Raw genomic sequence first — 25807 nt, forward strand, 5'->3', positions numbered from 1 at the left:
GTGTGTGTATATATATATATATATATGTGTGTGTGTGTGTGTGTGTGTGTGTGTGTGTGTGTGTGTGTGTATATGTATATATATATATATATATATATATACATAGCTATATATATGTATATCTATATATATATATATATATATATATATATATATATATATATATATATATATATATTTTTTTTTTTTTTTAATTTATTTTATTTTACATTTGTTGACCGGGAAAGTCTGACTGGTGCGAGGTCCTTTTACAGCGGAGTTACAAGATACATTACAAGATATACATGCAAGAAAAACATGATTGAAGTGGTTTGTTCCAACTAACAAAAGGATTTCATTGTAACAATACAATCTTCAGAGACATCACATTTGCCAGTATAAATAGACAATATTTTTGCTATACAAGTTTAAGTGTGACCAGAGGAAGGCCCTGTATGGCAGTTTTGAGGAGAAGTTACTACTGTAATATAGAGACAGTAAGCAGAATATAGAGGAAGGTAGGAAGTATTTGCGGAGAGCAGGAAAGCATTTATGTGATGCAAGGACAGAGCCAGGAATGCAAGAGGTGTGATTTGAGCGATTTTTTTGAAGAGTGAGATAGAAGGTGCTGAGGAAATATTCTGGGGGAGGTTATTCCACATTTTTGCTATGGTATGAGCAAAAAGAGCTTTACCTGCAGTGTTGTTGGCTTGAGTTATACGCGAAAGGGTTTTGTTGGATGAGCGGAGTGGACGGTTTGCTAAGTATTGGTTAAGTAGTTGGTTCAGGGCAGGAGTCTTGTGGGGATTCTTTAGGATGTTATAGGTGAGGACTAGTTGGTGGTAACTAATTAAATGAGGAAGTTCTAACCACTGTAGCTCTTTTAGAGCAAGGCAATGATGGCTACGAAAAGCAGAGTTATTGGCAAATTTAACAATTTTATTGTAACATGAATCTAGTTTGTTCATGTCTATTTTCCTAATGTGGGTTAGGATTGGAGATGCATACATTAGGGTAGACAGAAGGTGGGTTTGGGCTAGGGTGACCCGTGCTTGGTCTGATAGGAAGTGTTTGTGTTTATACAGTGTTCCTAATTTTTGTATGTATTTTCTTAATGGTTTGAGAGATATGTACATTGAAGTGAAGATCTTTATCTATTTCAATGCCAAGGAGTTTTGTATGGAGGAAGGGGGAAATTGTGGTGCCATTTTTGGAAGTGATTGTGAAAGAAAGGGGTGTGGATTTGTATTTGCTTGGGGTGAATAGTAGTAGTTTTGCCTTGTTGGGGTTAAGAATCAGTTGGATATCAGTAATCCATTTTTCAACGGAGTTGAAGGATTCCTGGGTAAGGTTTTGAAGAGTGGTAAGGTATGGGGCTGAGCAGATTAGGGTGGAGTCATCAGCGTACTGTATGAGTGATGCATGCAGTGTGGAGGTGTGTAGTCTGTTGGTGAAAGTAGTGAATAGTAATGGGCCTAGTACTGAGCCTTGTGGAACACCTATGGTGGATGATAGTAAAGGTGATAGTACTCCTTGCCATTTGACTGATTGTTTTCTATCAGAGAGATAGTTTTTGAACCAAGCAGTTGTAGAGGGGGCAAAGGACATTGATGATAGTGTGTCTAGAAGTAGGTTATGTGAGACCATGTCAAATGCCTTAGAGAGATCTAAGAATATGGCAGATACAAAGTTGTTGTTATTTCTGAGATGGTTAACCTGGTTAGTGAAAGACAGAAGAGCAGTGGTTGTACTATGGTTTGGGTGGAAGCTGTGCTGGGTTGAGGAGAGGAGATTATGTGAGGTTAAGAAATGCATCACTTGGGTATGAATACATTTTTCAAGGAGTTTGGACAGGGGGGATAGGATAGCAATGGGGCGGTAGTTTGATAGCTCGTAGGAGTTGCCACCTTTGTGTAGGGGGATAATATGTGATACTTTCCATAGTTGAGGGATATAAGCTTCTTTTATGGAGCAGTTAATCAGAATTGAGGCAGGGTAGGCTAGAGATTCAGCTGCTAGTTTTAGGAAATTAGTGGGTAGGCCATCAGCTGCAAGAGTGGTAGGTTTTAGTTTTGAGAGTAGCTTTTTGACTATGGAGGTTGGTACGGGAGAGAGAGTAAAAGATGGTATATTATTGTGGTCCTTAGTGGGGGTGGATAGAGGGTTATTGCTAGATAGCTGGGTAGATAGTGATAGGATAGAGTCTATGAAGTGATGGTTGAATTGAGAAGCTAAGCTGTCATTAGTGGTATTTGTGTTGGGAGCTGGGGTAGTAGTTTTACCAGGTTTTAGAAGGGAGTTAATAGCATGCCAGAACTTTTGGGGGGTTTTAGAATGTTTGTTTTGGAGATTTAGGAAGTAGCTTTGTTTATCTAGCTTTGTTTGTCTTTTGGCTTGATTACGAAGTTGTTGATAGTTCTGTCTATTTAAGCTAGTGTTGTTCTTTTTCCAGATCTTCCAGGCATTATCTCTGGCTTGTAGTAAGCCTTTTGTGGTCCTAGTCAGCCGAGGGGCATAGTTTACTTTGGTTCTAAGTTTTCTAATGGGAGCTACTGTATTCAAAACATTCATAAAAGTACTATTGAAAAGTATAACTACCTGCTCTAGTTCCAGAGTACGTAATGGTTGTCAATTACATTGTAATATACTGTTGAGAATTTGTGGATTTACCTTGTGCTCATCTCTAGTTTCCTTATACAGTATGGGTTTGGCTATGTTTAACTTTTTATGAAGAAGGAAAGTGGGGCAATGATCGCTGAGTGAGTCAGGTAGACAGCCCATGTGATAATTTTGACTAGGGAAGTTTACTAAAGTCCAATTAATAGTTGACCGTTTCTTGGATTTTTTGTCCACTCTGGTGGGTTCTTGGATTAGTTGAGAGAATCCGAATAAGTTAATATGGTTTGTGGGATTGCTAGAATTGCAGGATTGCCAATCTAGATTTAGGTCTCCTAACAGGATGGTTTCTTGTGGCAGGTTGGTTGTAGCCCATTGTAAGATTTCCTCTATTGTTGCTGAGTTATTTCCTGGAGGGATATAACTACAAAGGATGTTAATTCTCTTTTTGTTGTTTAGAGATAGAACTGAGCCTAATGTTTCAGCATTTTGGAATTTGGGAAGTGGGGTTTGCAGAGGCTGGAGGTTGTGTGTTTTTAAATAGAATAACAACTCCGCCTCCCTTTTTAGCATCTCTGTCTAGTCTTAGGATGTTATAGCCTGGTGGAAGAATTTCTTCATTTTGGGTGGAGGATTTTAACCAGGTTTCAGTAATAGTTAGTAAATCTGGGGAGTATTGGGCTATGAATGTGTGTAGGTCATGCAGTTTGTTAGATATACTTCTTGAGTTTAGGTTTATAATAAGTAAGTCTGATGTTTGTTTGTGTCAGAGAATGTTGTTGCATGGACCTGGGTTGGGGTGTATGTCCCCAGAGATTAGTGAACATTTTTTGTAGATTAGTTTGAGTTTTATAGCATGTGCTAGATCTATATTTGTTTTAGATAGTGCTTGTTTTTTGAGAGGCTGAGTGGTGGGTGTTTTGTATATATAGAATAATGAGCTATCACTAAATAGTGTAGAGCAGATTGTAAAATTTGTGTGTGTGTGTGTGTGTGTGTGTGTGTGTGTGTGTGTGTGTGTGTGTGTGTGTGTGTGTGTGAAAGAATGTGTTGTGTGGAATGAACTGTTTAATGGTATGTTAGTGTGTGTGGATGTGGTGAAGGTTAGTGTGAAGAGAGTTAGAATTAGTGATAGTGGTAAGAATTGCATGGTTAGTGTAGCTACTAGAGATATTTAACCTATGAACCTATAAGTAAGATGGGTGTGGTAGTGGTTGGGTGCTAGATCTTTAGTTTGACTATTGGGTGGGGTGTTTGGCCTGGGTGTGGCTGGGTGTAATTGAAGGAAGGTGCTGATTGGTGTGGAGATTGGATTGGTTGTCAGGGTTAGATATAAATGTGGATGCAGTGAGGGTGGGTGGGATTTGGGGGTAGGGTAGGGGAGCGGAGTGAGCCCGGAGGGTGAAGAGCCGAGAGGTGAGGTGGCTCAGGAGAAACAATCAGTGAACAGGATTACAACTACAGGTAAAGCCAGGGAATGGGATTGTATCCTTTGTGGTGTCTGTACTAGTAGTATGTACAAGAACTATTGTAATTCCTTCAAAATAAAAATAAAAATTAGGGAGAAAGAGAAATTATTAAGTAGAAAAACTCTGTTAGGGGCAGAGATAAATCCTATTAGGTAAGCCTTCAGGTCTAATAAAAGTGGGTTTTGCAGGACCTTTTTATGGTAAAATGCTGCCACCTGGTGGCGAATAAGGGGAGTGATTCTCAGCACTTAGGATTCTGCACAACACTTGTAATGCTTTTATGGGGTTATTAGGAGCAGTCGGGGGATACCTATGGACTCAGGGGGCTTGCGGCAGGCTGCTATCACATACACTGGTAGGACGCTGGATAATAGTAAAATGCTGTTACAATATTGCCCTTAGAGCTACATACACTGAGTTGTCCCTGTAGGATTTGAGTTGTGCCTTTTTCACTTTGGAAGGTGTTTGTTATGCCTGGGAGCAGGGTATCCTTAGACGTCCTCACTATTACCAGAGGGATTCCTGACGAAGTACTATCCTTATATGTAGGAATAGTACAGGGGATACCCGTGGTTACAGCTGTAAGGAGAGGATACATATATATATATATATATATATATATATATAGAGAGAGAGAGAGAGATACACATATAAAGACACAGATTGCACAGGGATTATAGGAAGTGCCTACTAAGCCAGTATACAGGCTCCATGTATAACAGTGATGCCTGGCACCAACCTACAAAGGCAATGAGCAATGGCACTGCCAGCCTCCATTCTCATGAGCTGTGCAAGCATAGATACAATGACCTGCAGAGGCTGGACCCTGCTATGCTCCACAGGTAAGAAAGAGGGACAGAAGGGGTGGAAAGGAGAAAAAAGCTACAGTAAGCACTGTGCATAGAGTCTTGCACTCTATTTTAATTATTGCCAGTTTCTGTCCTTGCCATTTGTTTGCAGGGTTGAATTGCAGTGACTACTGTTAAGACTGATATTTTTACATTGGCAAAGGAGATTACTTTCCTATCCAAGATGTGATAGGTTTTGCAGGCAGGAGGATAACTGTAGTATGTTGGCACCAGTCATGTTAAATTGAAATCCAGGTTGTCCTGCACATATGGTAATGCACCATATTTCTTCTTTCTCTCCCTCTGTTCTCTCTTACTGTGGTGAAGATATGGTACAGTAGCAGCTACCTGGGTCTGCATGGGTCCATGTGCTTCCTGCTAGCCACCAGCAGTCACCAGGCCTACCTCTGTCCATGGCTGTGTAGATCACACTGCAGAAGGTGACATGAGGTACCTCACAGGCAAACTCCATGGCCACCTCTCACAAGGCTCTCCCTATGATAGGGTCCTGGAGAGGTTCTATAGTTCATCCAGCATTATCTGTGGCAGTCTGTCATGTCAGACCCTGAAGCATCTTGTGTGGCTGATAGAATCATGTGGTTAGCTATCCCTATCCATTGGGCCACCAGCGACAGCACTGCTCACCATATCAGCCATGGAAGTGACTCATATTTGGATGCATTTTCCTCTGGGCTAGTCAGACAGGCCCTCTGTAACTTTGCCCTGTCCCCAATCATTGTGATCCCCTCTTCCCCGAGTCTCACTTCCCTACTCTGTTTGTAGTCCAAGCCTTCTCAACGCCAATTGTCCTCCCACTGTTTCTCTCCATTACCACCTCCTTGTGTGTCCATCTCTCCCTACCTTGTCTGGTTTTGTTTGCATTTTATTATTTTTCTTCTGCCCCTATTACTTTCTCTATTCCTTCCTTCTTTCACAAACATGCTCCATGCTGTCATTCCTCTCTATACCAATTGTTAAAACTGGAATATTGACATCTGTTCCAAAAAAAAAATACACACTTCTCCCCCACCTATCATTCCTTCACATTATCCTTCTTTGTATTCCTCCACTTGCTCTTGCCCCATTTCTGGATTTCCTCCCTATTTAAATGATGTAGCAAATTATCACTTTATTGTGCTGGCCCTCTGTGGCCTACTCACAGTGCTTGTGGTACAGCTAAGAGGCACTTCATTGTGCATGTGAAGACATATAGCCTCTGACATACCACCTCCTTGTATCATTCATGTGAGCCACAAGACTACCCATAGCACAGCTACTTTGCTGCTTTTCAGTAGTGTGATTGCTGCTGCCGCTAACACCAATGGAATAACTTCCTTTGCAGCTGTTTCCCCTGCATGTTGACGCTATACTAGTCCTCATACATAGCTAAGCAGCATCAGGCTATATTGCTCTAAAACATCTAAGATATTTAGTGCAGAGTTGTCACATTGCACATCCTTCTGAATGCTTCCCATTGTCTTATTCTATTCATTGTACAGCTGTGGTTAAGGTTGTTACTAAGTAAAGGAGGATTGTAGGAAAAAGAGGAGTATAAAAGGTGAAACAGAAGATATATGAGTGAAAATAAAGCAAAAGAATGGCTAATGTAAAAATGTAGTTTGGTCCATAGGTGAAGGACTAGAACAGGCATGTCGATCTCCCAAGTAAATTGACAGTTTATGCAATTGGCAGGTTTGCTGCTCTGTAGGATTTTTTAAATATGATAACAACATATGTGATGTAATGTAAATAAATAAAAATAGACAACACAGTTTAGCAAGAAAGCCTTGCTATCAGCAGCAAGCTTGCTTACCACAATGGGTGTTAGTCAGATGACAGTAAGTGGGATTAAAAGGAAATCTGAGTATCTCAGCATTAGGCTGTGACGTGGTGCTTAGCTCATGCTTATGAAACAGTGCTTTAGCCAGAGCATTCATGAATAAGTAATTACCTGCCCCCTACTTAGGGAGCCATTATCCCCCAGCAATCTGCAATGACAGTAACGCTGGGATGAGTGCACTAACCCATGAAAACCTTAGTGTACAGCCTGGTAAGCCTGTAATATTTAAAATAATTCTTATGATGTATTAAGAGGGGATAGTATTCAGGGTTCCTATCACGTAGTCGAACCTTTACAAGTTCGAACTACATATAGTTGAGACCATACATTCAAATTTGTAAAAGTTTGAGCGTCTGAATGAAAATCTCCGTAAGCAAGGTTTCCATTCACTTCAATGTGGTGTGATCTCGGAGTTGTTATATTTAAGTAGTGGGGGTGTAGGGGGTACAGGGGGGCTTGCCCCCCTGCTTACAACAAGTTATTGTTTTGGACGTTGTGTAGTTATTTTTTTTTATATAGTCGAAGTTCTGTAACTTCGAACATAATGGTTCGACCATTAGGTGTTCAGAGTTACGGAACTTTGACTATCTAATATAGACCCAGTATTCACTGTGGCTGCTATGAGGACATACCTCTCAACTGTCCAGATTTTCGCAGAACATCCACATTTTTGCTTCATATTTTTGGACTGTTCCTCATAAAATTTGTGGTTCTGGCAAATCGTTAAAGATCAAAGTCACTAAATAATGACATACATTTAAGTTTCATATTTCATATCCTTCAGAAAACATAGGCTAACATAAATCATTCTATTCTAACAACATTCTATGCTTATAAGAGTGACATTTAAAATCTGTACCTATTTTTGGGCCTTTGTCCCCTCATTATTTTAGGCCTTGTCAAATTTTTTGAAAGAAGTTGAGAGGTATGGGGCAGCTACAGTGGCAACCCAGCTTTATGTCCAGTGCAGGAAGTTACATAGAATTGTAGATGCTCCCTGTTAATGTCATTGTGCAGTGCTGCTTGTGACTCAGTGTTGCCACTATGTTCTGCTACAGACTTTGTGAAATGCACTTACAGCAAAGCAAGAGACAGTTAGAAAAAGACTTTGCTCACATTAATAGGCTGTTCATACTAAAGGACCCTGTTTTTTGTTTTGCAAATGGAAGTAACTCCTTACTACTAAAAAAAAAAAAATGCAGTTAATATCCCTCCACATCTTTATACTTCCCAAAGTTCATAAAAGAGCTAAAGCATATAAGTACTGCAGAATCATCATAACATGTCTTCACACAAACATACTAAAGCAGGCCTGCCACACCTCAGCTGAGAACTGGCATAATTTGTCTCGATTCGTATAGCTACCTATAATTTAACGTATAACATACTTGACTTGTTACCATCTCCTACCTGGGAAATCTGTCTTGATGAGAACCTAAATGCCTTTGGGAGTGGTGGATTTCCATGTGCTAGCACCTTTAAGAGAGGTAGATCAAAGACTTCTCACTGGGCAGATGCTGTGATTTGCCCTTCATGAGTGAACTACTATTATTTAGGTAGCAGGCAAGTCTCCAGAGATATCTTTTAATAGTTAGGCTTAATGTAACCCAGCCATGACAGCTGCAGGCTATAATGAAGGGAGCTCTAAATTCTGTAATGTATTTTCCTTCAGTGTTTTTATTCTGTCTCTGAAAGGACATCTTTATTCTAGCTTGGTACAGAGCCTATTGGGTACGGAAATTCCACTCCTCTGCTTTCAGAAATAGAAAGCGAATAACAATAGTGAAAATAAGCATGCTGAGATTAACAGCAGAGGTTTTTAAACCCTGAAATGTACCTCACATAGTCGAACTTGCTTTGCACAATAACATATATTCTGTAGAGCATTTTGTGTCTTCCTATAACCTTCACAGTTGTTCTGCTGTTAAAATAATTAGGTTTACAATAACTAATGTTTAATTTCCCCAAAATAGCTCATCTCATTCATTAATGTTACTTATAGATGTTGATAATACGCATGTGAGTTAAGCATGCGTCACATAATCTTTGTTGCCAAGTTCATTTTTTGCTGCTCTTCATTGTTCATTTGTATATTGCCACTTGTTACAGAATTTGTTATTTATATTGAATGGTTATTATTTTGTCACTTGTTGCTACCAAAAACGGATGTCCATAAACAGTTGCAGCCACGTAGGTCACTGCAATTGCCTTTTACGTCACTCCTTCTTGCTGCAGGCTATACCCATTACATTTTGCTGCCATTGCGTTTAATACATGATCTTAGCTCTGTCTCTATTCTGCTTAAGCCCCAAATGTTTGTATGATACTATTGAAGACTCTGGGTACAGTAACTGCAAGCTTATGCCCCAGTTATTTATGATCATGATTTACCTTGTTAATATTCACAGTCCTGTTTTCCAAAGTTGTTTCTTTGTTGTCATTTTACTGGTTATCAGCTATTGCAGCTGCTGTCACAGGTTTAGGATTTGCACCACATAGTTCAAGTCCTGACTCTTGAGTACATAGGGTCTTGCTTTTATTTGACATATTGGTTTATTGCCCTTTATTATACTGTCAGCTCAATTAGAATCCAGATGTAACTGGTCTTCCGCTATTTTATTTTTATTTATTTATTAATCCATTTGTTAACCAGTTAGGTGAGAAACAACAGTAATTCATTTTCAGCTGTAACACTGGCATGTTGGCGATCAGGGTTATAACTGCAGATAATACTTCAAAACAGAAAGAAAGCAAAAGTATGTATGCACACAGCTTAAAACTGAAAATAAAAATATCACATTTACAGTTTCATAGGGAGGTACTAGGCTATCGGCCCTAGGGCCTATACAACCCTAGCCAAAAAGGTATCCTGGCTTTCGCCACCCAAGAAAATTATTTTCCTGTGCCCCTGTCAAGCAGAACCACAGAAGTGATCCCCGGGGTGAATTTCCTATCTCCCATCCAATCATCAAGATTTTTCTTGAAGAGTGCTAATGAGGAGCTCTGTTTGACATAGATAGGTAGTCTGTTCCAGAGTATGGGAAGTCTCTGGGACAGGAATCTATCCCTCCAGCATGTTCTGTTTATTGTGGTGACAAGGTTTAGGTCACTAGAACGTGTAGCTCAGAGGGATTGGGATTTCTTTAAGTGGAGCATGTCCAACAGCTCTGGGTTTGACATAGCTTTGTAGCTGTCTTATGTGATGTTACATTTTGATATCTACCTGTGCAAGAAAGTAAAGCAAAATACGCAACCTCTTTGCAGAGCAGTACTACTCTGAGAACTGTTGCATATCATACAACAACAGCTACACTATATGCAAAGTTAGCTTTGCTTATGATACATGGTACACTATACAGATTTTGCAGTTTGGTATTTTAATCTATCCAAAACGTTGTATTTATATATGTGTACATGCTATAATGACAATACAGTTATAACTTTATTTCTTAAATGAACTATATTTTCCAGGCATTGTGGGTAGAAATTATCCAACCCAGAGCATAGTAACAGTATATATGATTACAGTCATGGCTGGCTTCCATTTTTTTCCCCTGGCTTTCCTACTCTTGGTCACTAACCGCTCAATCCCATTTCCCAATTTCATTTTCCTGATCATATTTGCTATTATTCTACTTACACTGTAAAATAATTCACGAGTACACCATTTCAGCCTGTTACATTGATTTTCATTCCCCTATTGTTATGCGTCTGTGGAACTAGTATTTTTTTTTTTAAGTACAGGCAGTGTGGTTGAAGAAGTCCTTCACATAGGATGTTTATAAGTTGTGGTGAGTCGTTGCTTGATTATTTGTGATCATGCATTTTTAATTTGAGGGAATTTATTTTGAATGTTTGTACTGGAACAATATCATGCCTACTCATGAGAGGCCCCATGGCATAATGACTTAAATGCCTAATTGCTTCCCAGATGACTAGTGTTCAGTTAGCAGAATGGACATTGGAGAAGCTGACGTGGGAAAATGGAAGTGACTGGCCAACATTACTTGCGTATCTTGGAGAAGAGAGGTAGCCTTGGCTTGCTGGAAGTGTTACAAGCCTAGTGGGCTCTGTGCTGCTTAGGGCTGAAGCTGGGTAAGCAGAGACGGGCTCATGAACCTCCCAAAGGAAGCAATCGCAGAGCTCACAGGGGTGGTGTGGGATTGCAAGAGTTAAGGTACACTCCTTGGCAGCAGTGTGATACTCCATGTGTCCTCAGTTTACTCATCCACCCTGGCTGTGGTTTGGGTTGATCCTGGGGAGGCTGTTTGGTCCAATAGACATAATTAATGAGGAGAGAACCTGGTAACAGATGATGGTCAGTTGCAGGGAAGTGTCATCTGCTTCAAATATAGAGATTAACAGTTTATTCTGAAAGACCTATTAGACTTTCTCAAGTCCCATGGTATCAAACACCTGCTCAAGGGATTTCAATCTCTTTTGCAAAATAAGTAAAACATGCTGGAGGAACAGGTATGCATCACAGGGAATACCTCTTCTAAACTTTCTTCCACTCCACATAAAAAGTACTTCCCTTTCTCTTTCTCTTTCCAGACCTAATTTGAATGAATGGATGGGTAACCACAAAATCATCACCAGTTTTGCACCGGTCACTCACGGATAAGGGAAACATTTAAATGTTGCAGCATACCCTTGTTTGTCCCAACCCTGGGTTATTCTTTTGCAAAATGTAAGGGCTAAAAACTATCATGGAAAAGTAAGGCTAAGCTTGACATCCTCACAGATAAATAGTCTTGCAAGTACCTATGAAACCAATGCTATATCTGCTCAAATTGCTATATCCCAGCCTTTATGACTTGTGGATAGAATGTTTGTAGGCTGATTTCTGAATGCATTGCCTGGTATTTATTTGTTAGTGCTTCTTAATTGGTTGCAATGGCTTGTGAGATAATTGGACTATATTACCAGGAAATGTTTGGTTGGATGTTAGTGATCATTTCTGAATAATATTTAAGTTGATTTACTCATAGGTTTAAGTGACTCCTGATTGATGTGGTATTAGTTGACTGGGACAGTTTCATGAGCCTTGTGTTGCGATACACAGAAGCTGACTGTTTTGAGATGGTGTCACTTTTGATCTTCATATTTTTTTATTTATTGATATTTGTTTACTGGGGAAATCGGACTAGGTCTAATCTACACATTTTAAGCAGAGGCCCATGAAGAAAAGCTCCTGGTATATCATTTTCATATTAATATACACAGTTGTGTCACATTTTAAGTGTACAATTAGGTAAAACTTTTTATTACAACAGTATTTATAATGTGGGGAAATGAATTAAAGTGATACATGACTTTTCAAGTGTACAATTAAAGGTAAAACTGATTACACTACTCCAGACATATTATGTGGAAGAGAAACAAATGTTAAGAGAAAGTGTAAGATGTACAGTTTTAGTCCTACGTTCAGTCCAAGATCAGTATATGGTGAAGATGAAATAAAAGACAGTGAGAGTAATGCATTTCAAAGTATATGTGTGTGAGGAAGCAGTTAATAATAGATTAGACAGGTGAGAGAACATGTTGCATTAGGACAGGAAGATGTTACAGAAGAAAGTTACAAAGAGCAAGTAGGAAGAATAGGAGAAAGGAGTGTTAGTGGGAAGTGTGGTAAACTAGGGAGCGGAGTTTGTGCTGTGAAGAAATGTTCAGAATTTGTGTTGCTGGGGACAGTGAAATGTTCAGTGCTTATGGTGATACGCACCAGTGAAATGTTTAATTTGGCCCTAGGGAAGAGTGGTTTGGGTACATCTGGTTATGTGCCAATGTACTAGCAGCTCAAAGGACATCGAGTGATGCTCCCTTTGGCTTGCTAGGGACAGGAATCTGCAGAGCTGGTTTCTGCATTTGTGTATGTGTTTTATCTGATGGAAGTCCCAGGATATGTATGGAAGGCATCTAGCGTGACAACAGAGCAACTTTTGTGACATTTTTACTATGCAACCAGTTTCCTTTAGATTATGGTGACACTGTATAATTTTCTCCTTTTATAGTGGAGGTCTTTCAGTATCACTTAATGTAAGGCAAGCCATCCATAGCATTTACTGTTTTCTTTTTTTCCTTTCTTTGTGAAAAGTAAGCCAAAAAACTCAGTCATGTGCCTTTATCATTGTGGTAAAGATGACAAATGAACAAATTCCATGAAATTATTCACTGGCTCTTATTTACATTAATCAGTGTACAGATATCACAAAAGAATCTCAAATTCTTGCAGAATCTTTGCAGATTATTCATTATTCATCGGCAACTTCCTCTTTTCTATATCCACAGCATTGTCGCGTTTGCATCATTCACTTGTGAAAGACAAGCTAAATAGGAGAACTTACACATGAAAAGGAGGAAATTAGCACTTTCTTACTGACCTATCATTTCCAGATTTCTGACCTTAGTCAACCATAGGTTTTGTTTTTATGTTGCAGTGTTACAAGAAAACACTTCTTTTTCTTTATCAGACTGGAATCTACTATCCAGCACAGTAACAAAAAAACATCATCTGTCTTCCCTGCCAAGGTTTTAGCTCACAGGTTATGTTTTAAGTCATCTTTCATCTATATCTCATTTACAGCCTCATTCAAACGTCTCTGGATAAGACCTGTAGTAGTCAATACAAGTACTGTAGTTTCAGTTAAGTAAACCTTGAATCCAGAATTTTAAGAAAAAAATTGCTTCACAATCTAAGTATTCTAATGTTTCTCTTCTGTAATATATTGAATGAGAAGGTGTAGTACATTCACACTTTTTATATGCTTCATTCACTTAAATATTACGATGAAATGCTACAATTTCATTGACTGATAGAGTCTAATAGCAGGTGGCATGCTGTAAGCATAGCGACTCAGATTACAATCTCCACCTTTGAGTTACAGAGTCTGTGGGTTCAGTACTAGCTTGCAGCTGCTGTTTCTGTGGAGCATTCATGTACTGACTATGGCTGTTTGGGTTTTCTGTCGTAACAGTCACCATCTCAAAAAAATGTGGTAGGTATTTTGCGACTGTCATGGATAAAGGAGTGCTTATGGATGTACAAGATGCACCGTACATGGATCAATTTATTTTATTTGACATTTGTTAACCTGTTTAGTCTAACTGGGCAGAGGCCCTTTTTCAGTGGAGGCCTGAGGAGAAAAGCTCCAAAATGGTGCATGTAACGAAAGTAATCAAATGACGGAGTATACCGAAAACACTTAGAGTTCACTAAATATGACAACTTAGCAGAGAAAAGAAAAAAAAGCATGCTAGAACATGTACAGTGACTTAAAAAAATTGAGGTTCAAAAAGTAACACAGTACCACGCATGCAAAAAATAAAGTGAACAATTAAATTATAAATGTACACTTTATACAGGAGATAATCCTGAGGGACAAATCAATATCCAAGTCTACAGAGCTGTAGGCAGTGAGAAAAGCTGACAAATTAGTAGATTTGTCAGTGACAGCACATAAATGGTTGCTGCAGGAGTATAAGGCAAGTATAAGAGGAGGGGAAGATAGGGTTAAATTGGGTGATTGCATAATCATGACCATGATTTACGAAAGGTATCAATTTGAGCCACATTATAGTGTCCATGAAACAGTGGAAAACCACTTTGCAGTTGAGCCATGACAAGGTCAAATTATTACCCCAGGGGTAAACATTCTAAGAGGGATATTCCAGGCAGGTTTGGTCACCACTGCTTTATCTTGCCTTTAACCCATCAAGCTGTTTACTTAACACTTTAGGCTGCAGGTAATGTTTGGATCCCAGAAACCTATCTTGTTTAAAGACATTGTTTACTTTTATTTTGTGGATGGTGGAGTTGAAAGCACAATTGCAAATGATTAACTTTCTCAGATGATACAAGAATAACATTTGGTCTTGATAACTGTGCAAAAGCAACATTTAAAAAAGGAAAGCTGCAGCACAACCTGGGACAGGAATGTGATATAAAAGAACATGAGCAGGCGGGAGTGTATAAATATTTGGGAACAGATGAAGGGTCGGCAAAGCATGAACAAATGAGAATAAATCTGAGCAAGGAACACTTCAGAAAGCTAAAACTAATACTGAAAACTGCTCTGACATCTGGAATAAAATCCAAGTTAGAAATCGATTTGCTCTTCCTGTGTTAACTTACAGTTTTGAGGGGATTGCTTGGCTTAAAAAATATTAGGTCAGTCGGACATGAAACCAAGAAAAATGCTTCATGCTTATCAAATGATATATAAAAATCAGTGTATACCTTACATCACACTGTGACGGGAGGTATGGGCCTCCTCAAAACAGACTTCATGTATAAATCTGCAGTCATAGAACTTCATACATATTTGCTGACATCATCAGATACAAAAATAGTGAAAGTTTTAAAACAGGAGGAGAAATTGTCTAAGATGAAATTTTGATATCAAGTGTGAATGGAAATCAAAACAGAAGTAGATAAAAAAACAGCAACTGAATGTGCCAAAAACAAAAAAATACAAGGAAAGGAATCAGATGAGAAGAAAAAAAAATAAAATCCACAAATATAGTGGCAAATAAGGGATCTCCTGGAACATGTTGACCAAGAATTAACCCAAGAATGGTTAAGGAAAGATGAATTAAAATCAAAAGATGAAAGGCTAATGGTGGCCCAGTATTGCGGACTATGTACATGTTGGTTTACTAAGTCCATTGAACATCTGGGAGAAACAGACAAATGCATGTTCTAGATAACAGAAGTGGAAAAAAGTCACACATCTTAGTGCTGGGTGACATTCAGTATACAGGCCCGTGCCATGAGTGTAGGGCACAATAAAGTGGCAAGTCTGTTGCTACTGGGATTGTGCAATTATTACCATACAGAAGTAGCCAAGGCACAATAGAAACATGAAACACAAAGCATTATAGAGAATGATGAAGTTCATATCACACAGGATCACACATTACCAACAGTTCCAAAAAAGAAATGCAAGAGAAGCAGATGTAGTAGTCCATGAAAAGAAGACAAAAGTAGCATAGATGACATTGCTACATGCAGTGATTACAGTGTCTTTCTAACAGAGAGATGCAAAGTCGTAAAATGCCAGGATTTGCAAGCAGAAACTAGAACAATGGGGAGAAAAAGAAGAAAGATACCAAGATGGTTTCAAAAGTAATAGGAGCAACAGGTTTAATAAAAAGGATTTACAGTCGTACTTAAATACACTACTAATACATGTAACCCCTTATGAGTTACAGACACAGACAATTCTGGGCACACTGCAGGTGTTGAGAAGAGCACTCTTGGCTAACATCAAAGAAGAAACCATGCTAATTTCATAAACTCTGATTGTACTATGGCTTAAGAATGGGGTCCAGTCCTGTCATGATATTAGAAACCAAAAACACTTGAGAAATTAAAGAGAGTGAAATCATATGTGCTGTGTTTACCTTTCTCTTTACCTTTAGTGGTCTGGATCATGGTAAAGAGTCCAAGATAGATCTGTTCACTAAGTTGTTTGATAACTTTCCACTAGAAACCCTTCTGGAGATCTGATCTCCAGAAAAAGGAGCCAATATTTTAGGAATTTGCTCCATTTTTTTGTATCCCAGCAATTGTCCTATTTGAACATTGCACTGCCTGTTACCTGATGTGCTTCTTCCAAGGTTTCTTTCCTGTTAATTGGTCTAAGTGATAATCAGTATCACTGTTACCACATTTGTGTCCCCGTGTGGATTTCTTTGTGTAGCCACCCAGCAGTGTAAACCTTGGCTCTAGATGGCTGTCACTGCTGAAGTGACACCCCAATCCCATGTAGAAAAATGGGAAAACTGTGGATGGATGGATGACATCATTTGTTACTTATCTGTATAGGCATCCAGCTGACACACCTTGATTATTTACTTTGTCTAGATCTGCTGTTTTCCCTGGAGTATCTCCACAGCACAACGCTCTAATCTCTGTCACGGAGTGGCAGACCTTTTCCTGCAGCACCTTCCCATTCTTACTTGTAAATACTTTAACCAAACCTGTTCAGAACTGCTCTTTGACATATGCTTCAACCTGCTTTCCACAGTATTCTTTGTAAAGTCTACTCCTGCAGTTTGACTCCTTATCTGCAAGAATTAGCCAAAGACAGTTGATAAAAGGAGAAACAGCCTGTCCCATTTTTCTTTTTTTGTAGTTGTTGCAAGAAGCAGTTGGTCATAGGCCTGTCTGCCTGTTGGTCCTTTCCATCTGACTTGCAGAAAATGTTTCCTGTATTTCTGTTCCAGTTTCCTCCGGTGTTTACAATGGGAAGAAGCATGTCCTAAACAAATGTTTTAAGGAATTTCATGCTCTTCACAGAAAGGTAACCATTTACAATTTATCTCCACATCAGGAAAAAATACAGAGAAATTTGTGTTCCAATGCCCTGAGAGTCCCCTTTTATTGAACCATATGTAGACACACACACACTTTGGGAATTGTCTTGAATTTATTCCAGTGCTGTAAATGTGAAGAGTAACTTTTTCCTACTTTGGCTTTTAAAACATTGAAATCTCAAAAAGATCTATGGTCCATGACATTCCCAAAAAAAAAGCAAACCAAGAAGTGTGTGTTTATGAATATTCACAGAGAAACAAATTAATAAATGTGTATGTGGAAGGCAAATTCTGCCTATGGATCTCCATTTGCTGCCTTTTTTTGCCTAAGAGAAGAGTACCATGAGTCCTCTTATGAGCACTCTGTGACCTAAAAAGACAACGCCATGTTGTGACCACTGTGTGACCTTTAGAAACAAGATATTGTCACAGAGAAGTAAAAACTTAGAGCTACGTAGACCAAAAGAAGCTGGGGGACGCTATACAGGTTTACCATACTTTTGGAATTTTCCACCAATGCCTGGCCTTCATACTTGAAAATAGAGAGACTCAAAGGTGTTGTAGTTCTGGACTCCATAGGCAGGAATAGAGATGTATCACAGCAAATGCCTTTTATTTGGAATGGCCTTCCTCTCTACATAAAGCACTTTTCTTACTCTATTCAAATGTAATTTGTATGAATGGTTGGGTAACTGCAGATTCACCCCTGGTTTAGCAGCCTTGTTTCTCATGGATAGGGGCAAGATATAAATGTTCTGCTCATCTCTGGGTTACTCATGCGTAAATAATAAGGGCTAAACACATCATGTGAATGTATAGTTAGGCTTCTAAGAACTCTCATGGATCAATAGCCTAGTAAATATATGTGAACCTAAGCAGCATAGAAATTATTGTTGCTCTGTTTTTCCATGACCTGCAGTTGTTATTGAACATTCTGCTTGGATGCTTCTGCTGCTCAGAAGTCATTTATATATGCTTGTTCTTAAATATGCAAATGAAGCTTTGTCAGAGTTATATAGAAGTACAATCATATTCAGCTCTGTTTTATGAGATTTGCTTCTTACATATTAATTTGTACAAACTAAGTTACACTTCTTATTCTGTTTGAAAATGGTCTGAATAGTTGAAGGTTACAATAGCAAAGTAACAGCCTTTTTTTAAATAATTCTAATTCACTCTGTTTTGAGTCGAGGTTCATGGTACTGTGACATTTTGCAAAGATAGACTGCTCTGTGAATTCTATTCTTAGCAGATGGGGTGTGATAAGACAGTAACATATTCAAACCATAAAATGGTTTTGGGTTACACAGAAACATTATTGGTTCATGTTTCCTGTATTTCTGTTCCTGTTTCCTCAGGTGTTTAAGGTTGAAGTTCTCACCAATGGGAGGAAGCATGTCCTAAACAAACGTTTTAAGGAATTTCGTGCTCTGCACAGAAAGGTAAGCATTTACAGTTTGTCTCCACATCAGAAAAAAATGCAGAGAAATTCATGTTCCAATGCCCTAGGATCCTCCTTTTATTGAATCATATGTAGACACACACACACACACACACACACACACACACACACATATATATATATATATATATATATATATATATATATATATATATATATGTACAAACACACACGCACGCATGTGTGCATGTGTATATAAGCTTTTGCATGTCCTGTCATTCTGCTTGGTTCTCAGTAAATGCGTATTATTCTGTATCATAGGCTTTCAGTTTGGTACATGCTACCTTACTGAACTGCATGTTACTGCATGTGTTTTGCGGCACAGTGATACAGTGGTTCATATTAGTGACTCTGAGCTCTATTGTCCAATGTTCTATTGTAGCTTCTGGATGATGCCTATGGAGAGTTTACATTTTTCCCTTATTTGAGTGGATTTCTTCTGAAAACTCTAGTTTCCTCTTACAGACATGCTGCTTAGCTTAATTGGTGGCCAATAAGTTAACCCTAGGATTTTTCTAGGAAGATTTTCTCCTTGTTTCTTCCATTAAAAGGAGCCTTTAGCTCAGTAGATATTTCAGTAATAAAACTGAAATGAACAAGTACTGTATTCCACATTATGCAACTTGCTTTATTTTGCTTTACTTATAATTTTGAAAGTTGGTAACTAGGAAGAATGCATTTAATCTTATCTTACTTTTTGGGAAAATTTATCTTGGACATCCACTGGTTAAAATTCTGACATGTAAAGTTCCACTCTGAAACAGCATTTTACTTTAAGTTATAGAATGTCATGTTATGGACTTGTGGCCCTGTTTGTAAGGAGTTTAATATTTTTCAGCTACTGGCTGTTGTATGTCTGACATAGAACATTTATGGTTTGGTGGGAAACATTTAGTCAACACAAAGTGTCGTGTTTCTTTAAATGAAGTCTTGTACTGTGCATACTTTGTGGTGCCAGCTCTTGCCTTATAGCAGATGTTGTTTTTATATTATCTCTGAAGCTGAGGGACAGTGTGAAGAGCAAAGGGAATGTGACTACCCTCTCAGGGGAATTTGGTCAAGTGCCAATAGTGTAAAACGTTTACATTGAAAATTACTTTTGCTGAACCATGACTTTGTCTTTTTCCCACTATTGTGCAGCCATGGAGTTAGAATGGGTCAATGGGTATGGCAGTTCTCCCCACATGGGGCTGTAGGGGGCATGACCCTGCAAAAAAGCACTTTGTTTTTGGTTTACTGAAAGTGGTTTGCAAAGTAACTGCTTTGAATTATTGGCACTCAGAAAAACAGCATTCATACAATCATCATGAAGGCAGGGAAATGGTGCATTTTCTATTACATTTCTCTTTCCTCCAAGTTTGTGTCACCTCAGAAGTAACCAACAAAATGAAAAAAAGTAGAACAAACAAAAATCAAGAATACTCGCTGGACTCTTCCATTTTGTGAACGGGTATTCTTGATCTCAGAATTAGTACATTTAGAGACCAGGAATATCCTGTATGTGAATCCCCCTATATCAAAGAATGCAGCCTTCCTGCAGTAATGCTTTTTAGCAAGTTCTCTGCAATGTTTTAGCTTTCATTTTTTATGTGGTTATGGGTTTTTAATGCTTTGGTCAAGTTGGCTTGATTTATCTAGACTTGCAGATTCATTACAGATCTGTCCTGAAAAGCAGTGTTCCAATTATTGACAATATACTATTATAGTATGATGTCACTGTCAACAATTCTTAGATTGCAAATAAAATATATACTGATTTTAAATGAAGTTGATTTAATGAAATGTTTCCTTCCCACAACGTACAGTAACATCTGAGTTAATGGGGTGCAGTATGAGGCTCCCAAAATGGGAAAGTAGGGCTTTGTCCTTAACATGAAGCTAGAATTCAAATACCTCATCAAATGCTTTTTTTAATTGGTGTGGAATTCAGACTCCTGATGTGGTTATCAGGACATGAAACTATTATTGTTTGGATACAATATACATACATACATATATACATACTACATACATACATACATACATACATACAAATATTTCAAGCATGGGCATTAATGCCCTTCTAGCCCACCAATATACCAAAACAGTTGTTCCCATAATAAGTGTCCAGGCTATTCTTAAATATGTGAACTAGTGCTTGTTTTAATATAATTAAGCAGTCTGTTCCATGCATCAGTAGTCTCTCAGAAAGCCAATTAGCACAATTCTCATTCCTACAGAATTTTCTACATAAATTGTCTGATGATTCTCCACTACTTTTTGATAACTTCAATCATTCCCAGAGGCCTTTGTCTAAATGTCCTATATACCTGAATAAGATATCCTCTTAAATATCTGTACGAGATGTTGTACAAGTCAAATTTCTATTTATTCTTTTATTTATTGTCATCTAACAATGACGTCATCATTTCTGATTTCTAGATTTTACCTTTACTTCTATAACGATCATTAGCCAGTTGGCTGATATGATTAGCAAAACTCATAGCTCATAGGTGGATCTACCCATATACCCAGTCCTTAAATGAATCTACAGTTTCATTCACTGTGTGCTGTATTAAATGTTCACCTATCAATATGTCTCCCAAATCTTGTATGCTTAGTTTTTTATGCATTTATCACCATATTATTCTCCTGTGCCCAGATGGTCAGTTTAGTAAAGTTCTTTTACAGACATGCCCTATCTGTAAAACATTAATCAGTTTTCCCAGTTTCAGGTCATATACGTACAGACTGTAGAACACCTCAGATGAAAAAGATAGATCTGAAAGACACAAAACAAACAAGTATGAGCCTGGGACAGAACCTGGTGGGACACCCTGACTGTAACCTCGAATTTTACCATTCCAGTTGCTGTATGATACTTGCCATGTCCTATTTGTAAGCCGTGCAACTATCCATCTTATCAATAGTACATCAATATCTAGTTGTTCTAATTTATTCTTCAATGTTTTTGTGTATGATCCTGTCAAATGCTAAAGTTAAATCTATATAAATTATATCACAGCCCAACTGCCATTTATAGCTGTTATGATATTGTTATAGAATATCATGTTTCAGGTGGCAGTAGATCTATTTTCAGCATATGCATAATGATATATGGTTTCAAGTCCCAACCTTTCCATTTCTGACTATAACTTATCCAATATTACCTTCTCCATTATTTTTCAACAACATGAAAGTAAGCTTAAGGGTCTTTATGACTCCACTTTCCCTTAAAGACAAGTTTAACAAGTGCATGTCTCCAGTCTTGTGGCATCTCCCCATATTTGTACAACTTAGTAAATAATAGATATAATGGTATTATAAGTTCTTGCTGAAGTGTTCTCAGGTCATTATTACTAATTCTGTCTCCTCCCTGTGCTTAGTTTGGATCTAGTTTGCATAGTTCTTTTTCAACATAATCTAATTTGATTTCACTATCTGAGGTTACTGGATGTCACTAAGAAAACGTACCACCCCCTTTGTGGAACCAAACTGCTCTGCATAGGATTTTGTAACTATATCTGTAATCTGTTGTGTTAAAGAAATTTTAGAATCTGCACACAGTTTATCAATTTGCATGTATTTTACTCCTTCCACAGCTTATGTATCTATAAAATGATTTCCTATTATGCTCAATATCTTTATATACATTTTCTTCAATATTTTTCTTCATCTTATTTCACACTATGTCTGTCTGTAAGGCTAGTTTATTTCAGTTTTCAAAGTTGTAGTTCAACCTCTTTTCCATTTCTTCTGTTTTTGTCTTTCACCTTAATTAAGTATCTTGTACTTATGGAACTCTATCCTTCTGATAATGTGCCTAGATCCTGATGTTAAACATTTTTTTATTTTATTTTTGTATTCAAACAATTTCTCTTTCAAAACTTTCCACACTCCTTCTGCAGTTTTTCCTCTGGACACATGATTCCAGTTAGTTTTACATAGTGACTGCTTTGATTCCACATAATCTGAGGCAAAAAAATCTGGACATTCTGCAAAAATCTGGACAATTGAGAGGTATACCACTTCAGATATGTGTCGGGAATGGAGGAATATAAAAAAATACAAGACACGACATTAGAGATGCAACATTACAGAAGATTAGGGAAGTTTGTAGGATGGTGCACTACAAAAGGTGAGCAGGTTAGGAACATTTGCCTACATGTCCACCTGTAGCAGATATCAGTATCCAGACAGTAATTGAACAAAATTATGGTGAGGCAGTGAGACATGCGTATTGTATTTTGACTTGTTACTAATATCGGTTGTCTAGGAGGGGGATGCCTTATGGGGTTTTCCTCCATCCCATTGGCATGTCTGTCTGTTACTGTTAAGAAACCAAACAGGCATCAGCAAAAGTGGTATTATCTTCTTAAAATATCTATGGACATCAGTTTGTTGAAACTACCTTAGGAAAACAAGTGATAAAAATGAAGATCCAAAAGTGAATACATCATGTCCCAACCTTCTCTGCCGCAGTTTTCATTGTTACAGCAACCGCACACATTAATGGTAGTTTTAGTGCTGCCACTGACTTGCAGTTCCACCATTTCTGTGAATTACTGTCTTCCATTTCATTTTTATTGTAGCTTCTTTTATATAGTGACGCTTTTACTATGTCTTCTGAGTAACTAGTGGTTGAAACTCCAGCTAGATCAACATAATCTATTGAAGCTTCAGTCCAATGGTTTTGCATCTGTCGTGTAGGGGGGCTTCATCCTTACAACCCATCCTACACAAGGATATACCTCTCATGCTGAGCAGAATTACTATCACAACAGCCCATCATCAGTAGGGTAAAACTATTCTGTCTCATGATGGCCTAAGCCAAGCTCACATTCCCTATTAGTCGGCGAACAATCCAATACTTGGGGAATTCTGCTTCACAATGATAGAAGGGCTGACACTGAAGGATCAAAAAGCTGCATCACAATGAATTCTTGACTTCCACAACCCAGTTATCCTTGTGGTAACTTTTTTGACATCACCTACTTAAAATACAAAAAGCCAGTAGGATATATATAGTACACACAGATGTGTGTGAGCGCTTCTACAGTTGCACAACACTAAGAAAAGAAAAAAAAGACTGAATCGGTGCTGTTGTAATAGAAACATCACAGGCAGTGATTTACTATGAGAAAAAACAGCTGACAAGTAGCAGCTTGTCCAGCTGTGATCAAGCTGCAACCAATCCTGTTCCCATTCAACCACATATAGAGATGCCACTAATTAAACTGTTTGTTATTCTTCAATGGTTGCAGGTTAAAGAAGAAATGCCAAAAACCTAAATGTCTCCTGAATTTAGAAAAAAGTGACTGAAACAGAATTTGATCTTAGCATTCATTAGTAGAGCAAAGCTCCTTTCCACCCTGCATGCGCAAGGCATTGCTATCCGCACACCTGTACGTAATACAATCAGCTACAAGGTTTCTGTACCTTAACGAAAGAGGAAGCTGGAACTCTATTGAGAGTGCATTTTCACAATCATTAAGGTTAGCACTAATGATAATTTCTGTTAAGGTATACCATCTTCCTGGCTTGCTTACTTATTAATGATTTCAGTTCTGGTCATTTACTTAGTCATGGGTTAGGAATGTTTATGTGGCAATCTAATGAAAACAAGTTGCCCAACTATATGCCTAGTGGCTCAGCACACCTTAATCCAAATAAACATGACAAAAATAACTTTCTGAATGCAATTCTTTAATCTCAGTTAAAAACACAAGATAAGAAAAGAGAACATGAACTCCATGTGCCCCATAAATACATGCAACAAACTTCAAGTTTTCCATGCAGTTGGCAAAGAGCATTACCCCTCAACACCACAATGCTGAGACCCTGCAGAGGTCTGGACAGACATGCAAGCCACTGACATACGTGCACCACCTCACCAGATACTTCATTCAGCCTTCCACACAAACACCTCGCCCCCCCATAAAATAAAACTTGCAACTTATAAACTCCATCTTGCACATTCCCCACCTCAGTTTGTCTACATCTTGGTCATAGGTAGTTACCAGGCTTGCACCCTGGGGGATCACTGAGGACCCTAGCCCAAATTCCCAGTTGCCCAAAAGTACTGTCTGGTTAAGTGACTTGGTCAAGGTCACACAGTATGCAGATAATGGCTGAGGGAACCAAACCCTGTACCACAGGAACTACAACTCACAGTCTTAACAGTCTGCACCAAAGAAAAATCTTTGACCTCTAATCAAGGATGTACTGTCTCACACCCAAACCTAAAGCTCCCTTTGCCAAGATTCCAATCCGTAAATGTTTTATCCAGTTAGCAGGTTTCCATAAAGAGCAGTGTTCTTGGTAGCAGGGTACTGAGAAGAGCGTGCCTGTAGTTCTAGTTTTTCACTGTGCACGCTTGACATTATGCTATTGCAAAATAAATCTTCATATAAATACTTTTCACTTATCTGCTGAAGTAGTGCTACAAATATCTGAATACATATATAACATACATTTCTAATTTATATTTGTTTATACACATAAATTAGAAATGTATATGCCAGTCTATATATATATATATATATATATATATATATATATATATATATATATATATATATATATATATATATATATATATATATATATATATATATATATATATATATATATATATATATATGCACTTAGGTGGCAAAAAGGAAGGCTTATTTATTTATTTATTTGAATCTGTTGTTAAATAGAGATGTGGTCCGGTTATAGCTCTCAACCAGTCAGGGACAAATCTCAGAGTCTGGGACAAATCCAGAAATTTAAAAACAGTTCTGCCTTACCACACAAAGGAGACTCTCGACCTGTTTGAAAGATTTAGCAAATGTCTTTTTCCTCTAAATGCTGCTCTTGATCAACTTACCAAAGTCGTCAAATGACAGAGTGATGTATAAAAATTTATTGTCCTGCCATAATCACACATAGTAAACTTCAGAAAGTCTGTGCTACTGTTTAGAAAGGAAATTAATTGTTCAAACTCTTCTAGAAAACCTTTCCAGACGAAAAACAGATAATCTATGTATGTATGGTACAATGATAAGATCAACACTGTGTGTTCGCTCCTAGAAATTGTTTTACAAAACAACTTTTTTCCTTTTCTGGGAAATTGTTTAAACAGAAGACAAGAGTTGCAATTGGGGCTAGGGTTGCCCCTGTTTTTGTAAACTTAGTTATGATGCTGTGGGAGCAAAAATATTTGAAATCTCATGCTTTGTTTTCTCAAGTTTTGCTATACTATAGCTACAGAGATTACCTGTTTTTCATTTGAAAACCTTCTCTAGAA

At 38.0% G+C, this 25807-nt stretch overlaps 1 protein-coding gene across 1 annotated transcript in view; it reads left to right on the forward strand.

The window, feature by feature from the left end:
* The window catches only part of SNX22 (sorting nexin 22), a 355160-nt gene that overhangs the window by 186509 nt on the left and 142844 nt on the right, over positions 1 to 25807 (forward strand). Inside the window, exon 2 of the mRNA XM_044077484.1 lies at positions 18431 to 18514. Within this exon, the coding sequence (XP_043933419.1) occupies positions 18431 to 18514 (84 nt within the window). The remainder of the gene's footprint in view (positions 1 to 18430; positions 18515 to 25807) is intronic.

This window comes from Protopterus annectens, chromosome 7.part0, assembly GCF_019279795.1.
Source record: "Protopterus annectens isolate FY-2018-M chromosome 7.part0, PAN1.0, whole genome shotgun sequence".
Taxonomy (NCBI): domain Eukaryota; kingdom Metazoa; phylum Chordata; order Ceratodontiformes; family Protopteridae; genus Protopterus; species Protopterus annectens.